We start from the raw sequence: 12,402 nt of genomic DNA, 5'->3' as shown, positions 1-12,402 counted from the left end.
GGGTCGTGAGACCCGTTTCCTGATTGGCTGATAGGAGAAACAATGTTATTGGCCAAGGGGGAGGAGGAGGAGGAGGAGGGGAGAAGATGCGCAGCTGGGGGAGAAGCAAGGGGAAGACCGATGGAGCCACCAGCCATCACTCCAGGGATGGCCCACCATCCATCATTCGGCTCAGCCATCCAGCACTCCCTGTCTTTTTTTGCCAGTGTCCATTCACTTATAGGTGGTGCATAATCTATTAAGTAAGGATTAATATTGGTTGCTCTGTGCACAGTGATGTAGGATAAAAAAAATCAGGGACATGCAGTCAGGGGAGGCAGGTGAGGCAGAGCCACTGGTCAAAATGTGGGGGTCCTGCCACCTGTGGTTCCGGTTCCCTTGTGCACCCTGTCAGAAGCTACATACAGAGCAGCCAGTTTAAACACAACTTGGCACACTCTGTTTGCAGCAGACTGAGAGGATGAGCTCACAGTGCCTCTCCTCACTTCTTGTCAGAGGCACTGAGCTCAATGGACAGCTTGGAGTCTTGGACCAATGGTAAAGCACCATTGGAACAAGCTGTCCAAAAAAAATGCTGCAGTGGAGGCATGCCTCTCACTGCAGTGTCATAGGAGGGAGCGTGTCTAAAAGACAAATACTCCCTTCCAGCCCAGCCTTCTTATCTACAAGGAAAAATCATTTTATTTTATATTTTTAAAATTATTTATTACAATGTTTAATCATAATTTTTTGGGAAGGGGGGGTGACATGGGGGGTATCAGAAGCAGGCAGAACAGGGAGCAGGGAGGGGGGGATCAGCAATTACAGGAACAATGCCCTGTGTCTGTGTCCCTCCTTGCTGCAGCTGAAAGCTGGCTTGAGTGGGTGAAAATGGCTTTCAGCTGCTGCAGAGGGCTGCACAGGGCATCTTTCTGTAATTGCTCCTCCGCCCGACCACACCGATTCCCCCCCGTGTGCCTGGGCCCCCTACAGGTGGACTGGTGGTCCCCTCCTATCAGCTGCCCTGGCTATAGTGTATAAGATAATAAATGTATTATTTATCTATTTACTGTGAAATTACTGTTTGGAAGTTATAACTTCAAACTTAAGTAATTTGTCCGTTAAGCCACCTGCTTGAGTACAGATTTATAAAATATAGTAGATGACCTTAAAGTGGTTGTAAACCCTTTACAACCACTTTAACCTACAGGTAAGCCTGGATTAAGGCTTACCTGTAGGTGCTTGGAATATCTCCCAGACCTGCACGGTCTAGGAGATATTTGCAAATCGCCGTAGGGCGATTTCTTCTGCGCATGCGCCGGAGTTAGAAAGGGCACGCCGTTTCTAGCTTGGGTCATGCCATTAAAGGCATGCGCGGGAGTGACGTCACGCGACTCCGATCAGTCACAGGGCCGGAGTTCGCGGCCCCGGAAGGAAGAGGGGTGAAGAATGGACACTCGCTACTAGCGAGGAAGACGTGGGACATCGCGGGCTTCTCCTGCAGGTAAGTGTCACATAATGGGCTACTATGCAATGCATAGTAGCCCATTATGCTTTACCTTTGCAGGAAAACAAAGAGGAAGTAACACCCATCAGGGTTTACTTCCTCTTTAAAAACAATATACCGTATATACTTGAGTATAAGTCGAGTTTTTCAGCACTTTTTTTGTGCTGAAAGTGCCCCCCTCTGCTTATACTGGAGTCAAGCACTTTTCTGCAGCAAAAATTTCATTTTCCGAACCGACTTTGGGGCCCCGTATCTCAGGGCCACTTTTGCACTAAGTGGCCCCCGAAATACGGGGCCCCAAAATCGGTTCGGAAAATGTCATTCTCTGCTGCAGAAGTGCTTGACATTTTCTGAACCGAATTTGGGGCCACGTATCTCAAGGCCACTAGATGCTAGGAACCCCAAATTTGGTGTGCAAACCCAGTGGAACTGGTGCCATAACATATCCAAAGCTGGGGTTCCTAGCACTAAGTTGCCCTGAGGTACAGGGCCCCAAAGCCGGTTCGGAAAATGTCATTCTCTGCTGCAGAAAAGTGCTTGACATTTTCTGGACCGATTTTATGGGGCCCTGTATCTCGGGGCCACTTGTTGCTAGAAACCCCAGCTTTGGATATTTTATGGTGCTAGTTCCACTGAGTTTGCACACCAAATTTGGGGTTCCTAGCACTAAGTGGCCCCGAGATACGGGGCCCCTTAATCGGTCAACTGTGTCCATCTGCAGCAATGTCATTTCAGGACCATTTGGGTTCAGAGACCCCAAATTTTGGCTGCAGCTAGGGGGGCATCTAGGAACCCTTAACTACCGAGTTTGAATTTCGGGGGACCTATGGCTGCAAATGGGCACAGTGAGGCTGCAAATGGGCACAGTGAGGCTGCAAATGGGCATTGTTGACCCTCTTTTCCACTTACAGTAGCTGTGCATTTCTCACCCTCGTCTTATACTCGGGTCACTAAGTTTTTCCCATTTTTTTGTGGTAAATTAGGGTCTCGACTTATACTCGAGTATATACGGTATAATAATTATTTGTATATTACTTATGGTAATTAACCCCTTGCCACCCAGGCCAATTCTGACACTTCTCTCCTACGTGTAAAAATCATAATTTTTTTGCTAGAAAATTACTCAGAACCCTCAAACATGAGATGTATTGTTTTAGCAGAGACCCTAGGGAATAAAATGATGGCCATTGCAATTTTTTATGTCACACAGTATTTGTTCAGCGTTTTTTCAAATGCATTTTTTTGGGGGGAAAAAAACTGTTTCATGAATATAAAAAAAAGAAAACCTAAACAGTAAAGTTAGCCCGATTTTTTGGTAAAATATAAAAGATGTTGTTACACTGAGTAAATAGATACCTAACATGTCACGCTTTAAAATTGCGCACGCTTGTGGAATGGCGCCTGTTGGAAGGCAACATGGTTGAATATCATATTTCTGGAGTTTTACTTCCTGGTTGATACAGCCGTTTGTCCTAAGTTGGAATTTGCAAGTTGAACCAGCAGGGTGTTCATGACAAGGAGTCATAAATGGGAATAACAGGATGTTCTCACAGGCCTCCTGATGTGGGGTATGAGGACCTTATCAGAGCTTTAATAGACTAGCTAATTATAGGAATAAACACGTTAATACATGCTTATAATAAATAGGGGGAATCCAAAACCACCCAATATTTATTTCAGCGCCAAACTTCAGTACTTAAAAATCTCCATATTCGGCGCTTAAAAAATGTTTACAGGATACATGTTTAGAGTTAGAGGAGGTCTAGTGCTGGAATTATTGCTCTCGCTTTAACGATGGCGGCGTATGTAACCTGCGTGTATCCGGCTCTGGTACTAGCCAGCGCCTCACCCGCCACTCCCCTCACCGCACGTTACTTGTTTTAAACTTGTTTGTGCGTTTCTTCTGTTTTTTTTGCCTGGGTAAATTACGTCATACACCCCAGGAGTCTTCAGGAGGGGAGGAGGGGTTTTCTCACTAAGCACACTTCTTCTTGCCTGCCTGAGCTAAGGGCAGATTGATTCTAGGAAGTAAATGCTACATGAATAATCTGCCCCTACTCAATATGCTAGAAATGCTAGGTTCATGATACTAAGACACAGTGTAGTTGCGGTGTTTAGTCAGATTCGGCGACCTTTCAGAATGTGTAACAGAAGTGACGTTCCGTCGCCACCATCTTGCTACACCCCGCACTCCTCCACAGTAATGCCCCATACACACGATCGGACATTCCGACAACAATATCCATGGGATTTTTTTCCGACAGATGTTGGCTCAAACTTGTCTTGCCTACACACGGTCACACAAATGTTGTCGGAAATTCCGGACGTCAAGAACGAGGTGACGTACAACGCGTACGAGGAGCCGAGAAAAATGAAGTTCAATAGCCAGTGCGGCTCTTCTGCTTGGTTGCGAGTAGGGATGAGCTTCGTGTTCGAGTCGAACCCATGTTCGACTCGAACATCGGCTGTTCGATCGTTCGCCGAATTGCGAGCGTTATGGGCCGTTCGCGCTAAATTCGTGTGGCGCGTCACGGCCCATAATTCACTGCGGCATCGCAGTGCATTGCTGGCTGATGATTGGCCAAGCATGCACTATGACCCGCATGCTTGGCCAATCACAGCGCCATCAGTAGAGAGAGCTGTAATTGGCCAAAGCCAGGGTGGCTTTGGCCAATTATGGCTCAGGGGATTTAGTACACACCCCACACTATATAAGGCCGCCTGCACGGCGGCCCTGTGTAGTGTGTGTTCCGGTGTGCTGAGAGATAGAGAGAGAGAGAGAGAGAGACAGTGTCATTTGATTTGAGTTAGCTAGATTAGGCAGAACAGTCAGTCAGTTAGCTGCACTTACAGTGTATTGTGTATATATATGCATCCCAGGTGTTGCGTATATATATATATATACACTGTATTCAGTTTAGCTAGATCCGTTCCTGTTATCTTCTATCTAGACTATTTACATTTAATGCAGTGTGTCCTGCTCACAGTGTTCAGCTAGATCCGTTCCTGCTATTTACATTTAGTGCAGTGCGTCCTGCTCACAGTGTTCAGCTAGATCCGTTCCTGTTATCTTCTAGACTATTTACATTTAGTGCAGTGCGTCCTGCTCACAGTGTTCAGCTAGATCCGTTCCTGCTATTTACATTTAGTGCAGTGCGTCCTGCTCACAGTGTTCAGCTAGATCCGTTCCTGCTATTTACATTTAGTGCAGTGCGTCCTGCTCACAGTGTTCAGCTAGATCCGTTCCTGCTATTTACATTTAGTGCAGTGCGTCCTGCTCACAGTGTTCAGCTAGATCCGTTCCTGCTATTTACATTTAGTGCAGTGCGTCCTGCTCACAGTGTTCAGCTAGATCCGTTCCTGCTATTTACATTTAGTGCAGTGCGTCCTGCTCACAGTGTTCAGCTAGATCCGTTCCTGCTATTTACATTTAGTGCAGTGCGTCCTGCTCACAGTGTTCAGCTAGATCCGTTCCTGCTATTTACATTTAGTGCAGTGCGTCCTGCTCACAGTGTTCAGCTAGATCCGTTCCTGCTATTTACATTTAGTGCAGTGCGTCCTGCGCACAGTGTTCAGCTAGAGCCGTTCCTGCTATTTACATTTAGTGCAGTGCGTCCTGCTCACAGTGTTCAGCTAGATCCGTTCCTGTTATCTTCTAGACTATTTACATTTAGTGCAGTGCGTCCTGCTCACAGTGTTCAGCTAGATCCGTTCCTGTTATCTTCTAGACTATTTACATTTGGTGCAGTTGCGTCCTGCTCACAGTGTTCAGCTAGATCCGTTCCTGTTAAATTCCTACTGACAGGCAGGCTTGTCTGGTTACAGTATATAAAGCTACCTGAAGAAAATTACAGGTGTTCTATTTGATCCTATTAGTACCACGGTCAGGCAGCTAGACTATTTACATTTAGTACAGTGCGTCCTGCTCACAGTGTTCAGCTAGATCCGTTCCTGTTATCTTCCTACTGACAGGCAGGCTTGTCTGGTTACAGTATATAAAGCTACTTGAAGAAAATTACAGGTGTTCTATCCCAGCTTAGTGCAGCTACAGGCCATTAGTATGTCTGGAAGGCCAAGAAGGAGAGGCAGACAGTCACAAGCCAATAAGAGAGGGCAAGCAGGCTCTGTGTCTAGTGCTGGTCGTGGAGACGGTGCATCCTCATCAGCACGTGGCCATGGGACACGCTTGGCCTTTTTTTCGGCAGCTGGCCGTGTTGAGCCGCAACATGCGGAAGACTTGGTCGAGTGGATGACCAAGCCGTCCTCATCCTCCTCATCCTCTCTCACCCATGCCCAGGGTGCTTTGTCTGGCAAAGCAGCGGCCTCTTCCCTCAGCTCAATGTCATCAGTGACTCCTTCCCTAGCTCCACCATGTCCTCATGAGGATTCCCTTGAACTGTTTGACCACAGTGTTGGGTACATGCTCCAGGAGGATGCCCAGCGTTTGGAAGGCTCTGATGACGATACTGAGCTCAATGAAGGCAGTAACATGAGCGCGGACAGAGGGGGTGCCCAAGAAGGACAGCAATCTGGCAGTCATGCTCCCCCTGCTGCAGCATACTGCCAGGTTTGCTCCAGTGATGAAGAGGGAGGGGATGATGAGGTCACTGACTCAACGTGGGTGCCTGATAGGAGAGAGGAGGAGGAGGAGGAGGAGGAGGAGGAGGAGGAGGCGGCAGCACATCACATACGAGGCAGGATGCCCTCCAGGGGCCAGCCTAAGGGCAGCACATTGACTGCATCACACCCCAAAGCTCCACATGTGCAGGGCGCTGCAGTCTCTGCGCGTTATTCAAAAAGTTCTTTGGTGTGGGCCTTTTTTGAGACGAGTGCATCAGATCGCACCGCTGCTATTTGCAACATATGTCTCAAGCGTATCTCGCGTGGCCAAAACATCTCCCGCTTGGGTACCACATGCTTGACCAGACATATGTTGACCTGCCATGCAGTTCGTTGGCAAGCGTATCTAAAAGACCCACACCAAAGAACAAAGAGGATCTCTCCTTGCTCCTCATCAGCTGAGATTTCCAACCCCACTAGACCTTCAGTCCTCTCTGAGACCTGCAGTGAGAGGAATGAAGGTGTAGAATTAGGTGTGTCACAGCCAAGTACTTGTGGGCAATCTGCTTTTGGTACACCGACGTCAGATTGTACCAGGCAAATTTCCCTGCCCCAGCTGCTGCACCGCCGAAAGAAGTTTGCTCCCAGCCATCCACATGCCCAGCGGTTGAATGCTAGCTTGGCAAAATTGCTAGCACTTCAACTGCTGCCTTTTCAGTTGGTAGACTCTGCCCCCTTCCGTGAGTTTGTGGAATGTGCGGTTCCTCAGTGGCAGGTACCCAAACGCCACTTTTTCTCACGGAAGGCGATTCCGGCTCTCTACCGGCATGTGGAAGGCAATGTCCATGCCTCGCTGGACAGGGCGGTCAGCGGTAAGGTGCATATTACCGCTGACTCATGGTCCAGCAGGCATGGACAGGGACGTTACCTAAGTTTCACAGCGCATTGGGTGACTCTGCTGGCAGCTGGGAAGGATGCAGGACAAGGTGCAGTAGTGTTGGAGGTTGTTCCGCCACCACGCCTCCAAAATGCTGATTGTGACACACCTCTCTCCTCCACCCCCTCCTCTTCTTCTTCCTCCATGGCCTCTTCCTCGGAACCAGCGGTGCTCCGTAGGCGTTCAAGGGGCTACGCAAGTACGCAGGCCAAAAGATGCCATGCGGTGCTTGAGCTGGTGTGCTTGGGGGACAGGAGCCACACTGGGGCAGAGGTTCTGTCAGCTCTGCAGGGGCAGGTTCAGAGGTGGTTGACGCCACGCCAACTTAAGGCAGGAATGGTGGTTTGCGACAATGGCACCAACCTCCTCTCTGCCCTCCGACAGGGACAAATGACCCATGTGCCCTGTTTGGCTCACGTCCTTAACTTGGTGGTGCAGCGGTTCTTGGGCAGGTACCCGGGCTTACAGGATGTCCTGAGGCAGGCCAGGAAAGTCTGTGTGCATTTCCGCCGGTCATATAATGCCAGTGCTCGGCTGACGGACCTCCAAAAGGAGTTTAACCTGCCCAAGAACCGCCTAATCTGTGACATGCCCACCAGGTGGAACTCAACGTTGGCCATGCTGCAGCGGCTGCACACGCAGCAGAGGGCCATAAATGAGTACCTGTGCGACTATGGCACCAGGACAGGGTCAGGGGAGCTTGGTTTTTTTTCCCCACGCCAGTGGGCCATGATCAGGGATGCATGCACTGTCCTGTCACCATTCGAGGAGGCCACGAGGATGGTGAGCAGTGACAGTGCATGCATCAGTGACACTGTCCCCCTTGTCCACCTGTTGGAGCACACGCTGCGTGGAATAATGGACAGGGCACTTGAGGCAGAACAGAGGCAGGAAGAGGAGGACTTCCTTAGCTCTCAAGGCCCCCTTTATCCAGACAGTGTTCCTGCGTGCCCGCCGATCACACAGGAAGAGGACGAGGAGGAAGAGGAGGAGGAGGAAGATTGTGTCAGTATGGAGGTGGAGCCTGGCACTCAGCATCAGCAGCAGTCTTTAAGGGATCAGTCCCAACAAACACATGGACTTGTACGTGGCTGGGAGGAGGTGGCTGCGGACCATGTCGTTCTTAGTGACCCAGAGGACTCCGGACCGAATGCCTCAGCAAACCTACGCTGCATGGCCTCCCTGATCCTGCAAAGCCTGCGTAAGGATCCTCGTATTCGTGGTATCAAGGAGAAGGACCAATACTGGCTGGCAACCCTCCTTGATCCACGTTACAAGGGTAAGGTTGCGGACCTTATCTTGCCATCGCAGAGGGAGCAGAGGATGAAACATCTTCGGGAGGCCTTGCAGAAAGGTCTGTGCAACGCGTTCCCAGAGACTGGGAGGTTACAAACTCCTGTTTCTGGACAACGTGTTGCTGAGGCTTCGGTCAGTCAAAGAAGGAGCGGTGGAGAAGGTGGCCGTCTGACCGATGCGTTCAGACAATTTTTTGGTCCGCAGCCCCAAGGTATGATCGGTTCCAGCAACCATCGCCAGCGTCTGTTTTACATGGTGCAGGAATACCTAGGGGCAAGATCAGACTTGGACACCTTTCCCACCGAAAATCCTCTGGGTTACTGGGTCTTGAGGATGGATCACTGGCCAGAGCTTGCACAGTATGCAATTGAGCTACTGGCCTGTCCTGCATCCAGCGTTCTTTCGGAACGCACATTCAGTGCTGCTGGAGGCGTGGTAACCGATCACAGGGTGCGTCTGTCCACCGACTCGGTCGATCGGCTGACCTTCATAAAAATGAATGAGTCTTGGATCACCACCAGCTACCAAGCACCTGATGCTGATGTAACCGAATAATTTTTTTTGAAATCTCAGATCCCTTCAAAGACTGCCTATGCTGATGCTGAGTGACTATCCCTGAGTAATTATCCTCTTCCTCCTCAATCATCACGCTGATAGCTTGTAAGAACATTTTTGGTTCTGGGCGCCACCACCAGTGCCTAAGGCACAATTTTTCAGCCCCTGTTTAACAGGGGCGTGTAATTACAATTTTTGATGTAATACTTTGCAGCAGGGCTCGTTCCTGCATTCCAACTAGAGTGTCTGTGTGGGGTTGCAGTGTTGTGGCACCAGCACCAGTGCCTAGGGCCCAATTTTTCTGCCCCTGTCTAACAGGGGAGTGTAATTACAATTTTTGATGCAATACTTTGCAGCAGGGCTCGTTCCTGCGTTCCAACTAGAGTGTCTGTGAGGGGTTGCAGTGTTGTGGCACCAGCACCAGTGCCTAAGGCCCAATTTTTCTGCCCCTGTCTAACAGGGGCGTGTAATTACAATTTTTGATGCAATACTTTGCAGCAGGGCTCGTTCCTGCGTTCCAACTAGAGTGTCTGTGAGGGGTTGCAGTGTTGTGGCACCAGCACCAGTGCCTAAGGCCCAATTTTTCTGCCCCTGTCTAACAGGGGCGTGTAATTACAATTTTTGATGCAATACTTTGCAGCAGGGCTCGTTCCTGCGTTCCAACTAGAGTGTCTGTGAGGGGTTGCAGTGTTGTGGCACCAGCACCAGTGCCTAAGGCCCAATTTTTCTGCCCCTGTCTAACAGGGGCGTGTAATTACAATTTTTGATGCAATACTTTGCAGCAGGGCTCGTTCCTGCGTTCCAACTAGAGTGTCTGTGAGGGGTTGCAGTGTTGTGGCACCAGCACCAGTGCCTAAGGCCCAATTTTTCTGCCCCTGTCTAACAGGGGCGTGTAATTACAATTTTTGATGCAATACTTTGCAGCAGGGCTCGTTCCTGCGTTCCAACTAGAGTGTCTGTGAGGGGTTGCAGTGTTGTGGCACCAGCACCAGTGCCTAAGGCCCAATTTTTCTGCCCCTGTCTAACAGGGGCGTGTAATTACAATTTTTGAAGCAATAATTTGCAGCAGGGCTCGTTCCTGCGTTCCAACTAGAGTGTCTGTGAGGGGTTGCAGTGTTGTGGCACCAGCACCAGTGCCTAAGGCCTAATTTTTCAGCTCCTGTTCAACAGGGGCATGTAATTACAATTCTTGATCTAATATTTCACAGCAGGGCCCTGTGAGGGCTTACAGTGTTGTGGCCACAGCAACACCTAAGGCCCAAATTTCTGCTGAGTATATAGGGCAGGACCCTACTTTCAAACATCTAACTTACAAACGACTCCTACTTGCAAACGGAAGGAGACAACAGGAAGTGAGATGAAATCTACCCCTAGGAAGGGAAATTCTCTCCTGTAAGAGTTAATATGGGAAAACAATTTCTCCTTTCCACTGATGCTTTCCAATCCTTGTTCCACAAAAAAACCCAAATTCTCAAAAAACATTTTTCATTGGGACAAAAAAGTGAGGTGAAATCTTCTGAAGAGGAGGAAAGACAGCAAAACAAATGTCACAGGGGTGATAACCCTTCCCTATGTTTTCCAAAAAGCTTAGAAAAGATTTTTTGGCTGGAGCTAAACACGTTAAAAATGTTCAAAATTACAAACAGATTCTACTTAACAACAAACCTACAGTCCCTGTCTTGTTTGCACCGCCTGTATACTGCTGTTCAGAGTATATAGGGCCTGGTGGCCCCACACCTTTCCTTATTTTAATTTGGGTGTGGGGTTCCCCTTAATATCCATACAAGACCCAAAGGGCCTGGTAATGGACTGGGGGGTACCCATGCCGTTTGTCTCACTGATTTTCATCCATATTGCCATGACCCGACATGACATTAAACCCGCAAGCAGTTTTAAATGAGATTTTTTCCTTTAAAAATGACATTTGGTGCAGGGACTGTTCTAAACATGGGAAACACGCGTCACTTTACAGGCATACTATAGACACCCCCCAGGTACGATATTTAAAGGAATATTTCACTTTTTTTTTTTTACTTTAAGCATCATTAAAATCACTGCTCCCGAAAAAACGGCCGTTTTTAAAAGTTTTTTTTGCATTGATACATGTCCCCTGGGGTAGGACCCGGGTCCCCAAACCCTTTTTAGGACAATACCATGCAAATTAGCCTTTAAAATGAGCACTTTTGATTTCGAACGTTCGAGTCCCATAGACGTCAATGGGGTTCTAACGTTCGTGCGAACTTTCGGTCCGTTCGCGGGTTCTGGTGCGAACCGAACCGGGGGGTGTTCGGCTCATCCCTAGTTGCGAGCATGCGTGGAACTTTTGTGCGTTGGGAATTGTGTACACACGATCGGAATTTCCAACAACAGGTTTTGTTGTCGGAAAATTTGAGAACCAGATCTCAAATTTTGTGTGTTGGAAATTCCGATGGAAAATGTCCGATGGGGCCCACAGACGGTCGGAATTTCCGACAACAAGCTCCCATCGAACATTTTCCGTAGGAAAATCTGACCATGTGTACAGGGCATAAGGATACCATATAAGCTCTGTTTACTGTTAAAAATAAGTGTGAAATGTAAGACTCCGGTGGGTGTAACAAGATGTCCGCCTGCCCCCTTCTCACTGTATCCTCACTGCAGCCGAGTGCGGGGTGTAGCAAGATGGCGACGACGGAACGTCACTTCCATTACAAATTCTGACGGATCGCCAAATCTGATGAGACACCGGTTTAAATATACAGTAAGTGCATCTAGTGGCACAAAAAAAGTATTTCTCTAATGAAGGTAGATGACGGCAAATGCTGATTCTTTTATTTCATCTTTTAATGACATATTCATATTTTCATTTCTGCCTTAAATATTAGGGATTCATAATCCATTGGCAGAATATTCTTTGCGGTAGGTAGGACTCTGCGGTCCTCGCTGCCAGTGATTGATGTATGGCACAGGGTGACAATATACAGCCTCGGGTCCGCCCCCTCCTGCCCCGGATATTACCATCCACCACCCCCAGTGCCCTCCTCATCTACCCCTCTCACCTCCTGCCTGGTGAAATGTGACCAGCGCGGCTCCTTCATCGGATAACATCTCCATATCTTCTACACTCCCTCCTCCGTTCCTTGCGCTCTCAAAGTAAAGTGTGACCATCTCCTCCGGGGTACTGGGGGGGATCCCCTCCACTCGGACACTACTGCTTTCTTCCAGACTCTTTACTATTATTTTCTGCCGTTTTGCTCTTGGGCTCCTGGAGAATTTTCTAATGAAGTCAGCAATATCTGTGAATAGAGACATCACATTCCGGTGAATAATTAGATACATGTATATTATCCTTCCCAGCCCAAGCCTGGCAGTCTGGCTCTGATGGAAATTTTTTAAAGAGCTTGTAACCATTGCTTGCATTTATTTGCTAATTCCTGCTAGTGCTTCCTAGAATTGTTACACTGTATCTCTTATTACAAAGATATATGTATTTCCTATGCTCCTCAGCTCCATCTAGTGGCCATAATGTTGTAGTTTTTTTTACAAAAAAGTAATAACAGCCTAAAGGACATTCGTTTTTGCCCAATTC

At 48.4% G+C, this 12,402-nt stretch overlaps 1 protein-coding gene across 1 annotated transcript in view; it reads right to left on the bottom strand.

Moving 5' to 3' along the window:
• LOC141147293 (protein mono-ADP-ribosyltransferase PARP14-like) overlaps window positions 1-12,402 on the bottom strand; it is a 98,565-nt gene that overhangs the window by 54,033 nt on the left and 32,130 nt on the right. The window contains exon 5 of the mRNA XM_073634502.1: window positions 11,873-12,109. Within this exon, the coding sequence (XP_073490603.1) occupies window positions 11,873-12,109 (237 nt within the window). The remainder of the gene's footprint in view (window positions 1-11,872; window positions 12,110-12,402) is intronic.

This window comes from Aquarana catesbeiana, linkage group LG06 (genome assembly GCF_042186555.1).
Source record: "Aquarana catesbeiana isolate 2022-GZ linkage group LG06, ASM4218655v1, whole genome shotgun sequence".
In the NCBI taxonomy this organism is placed as follows: Eukaryota; Metazoa; Chordata; class Amphibia; order Anura; family Ranidae; genus Aquarana; species Aquarana catesbeiana.
The sequence above is the reverse complement of the archived record's forward strand: the minus strand, read 5'-3'. Positions and strand labels throughout refer to the sequence as shown.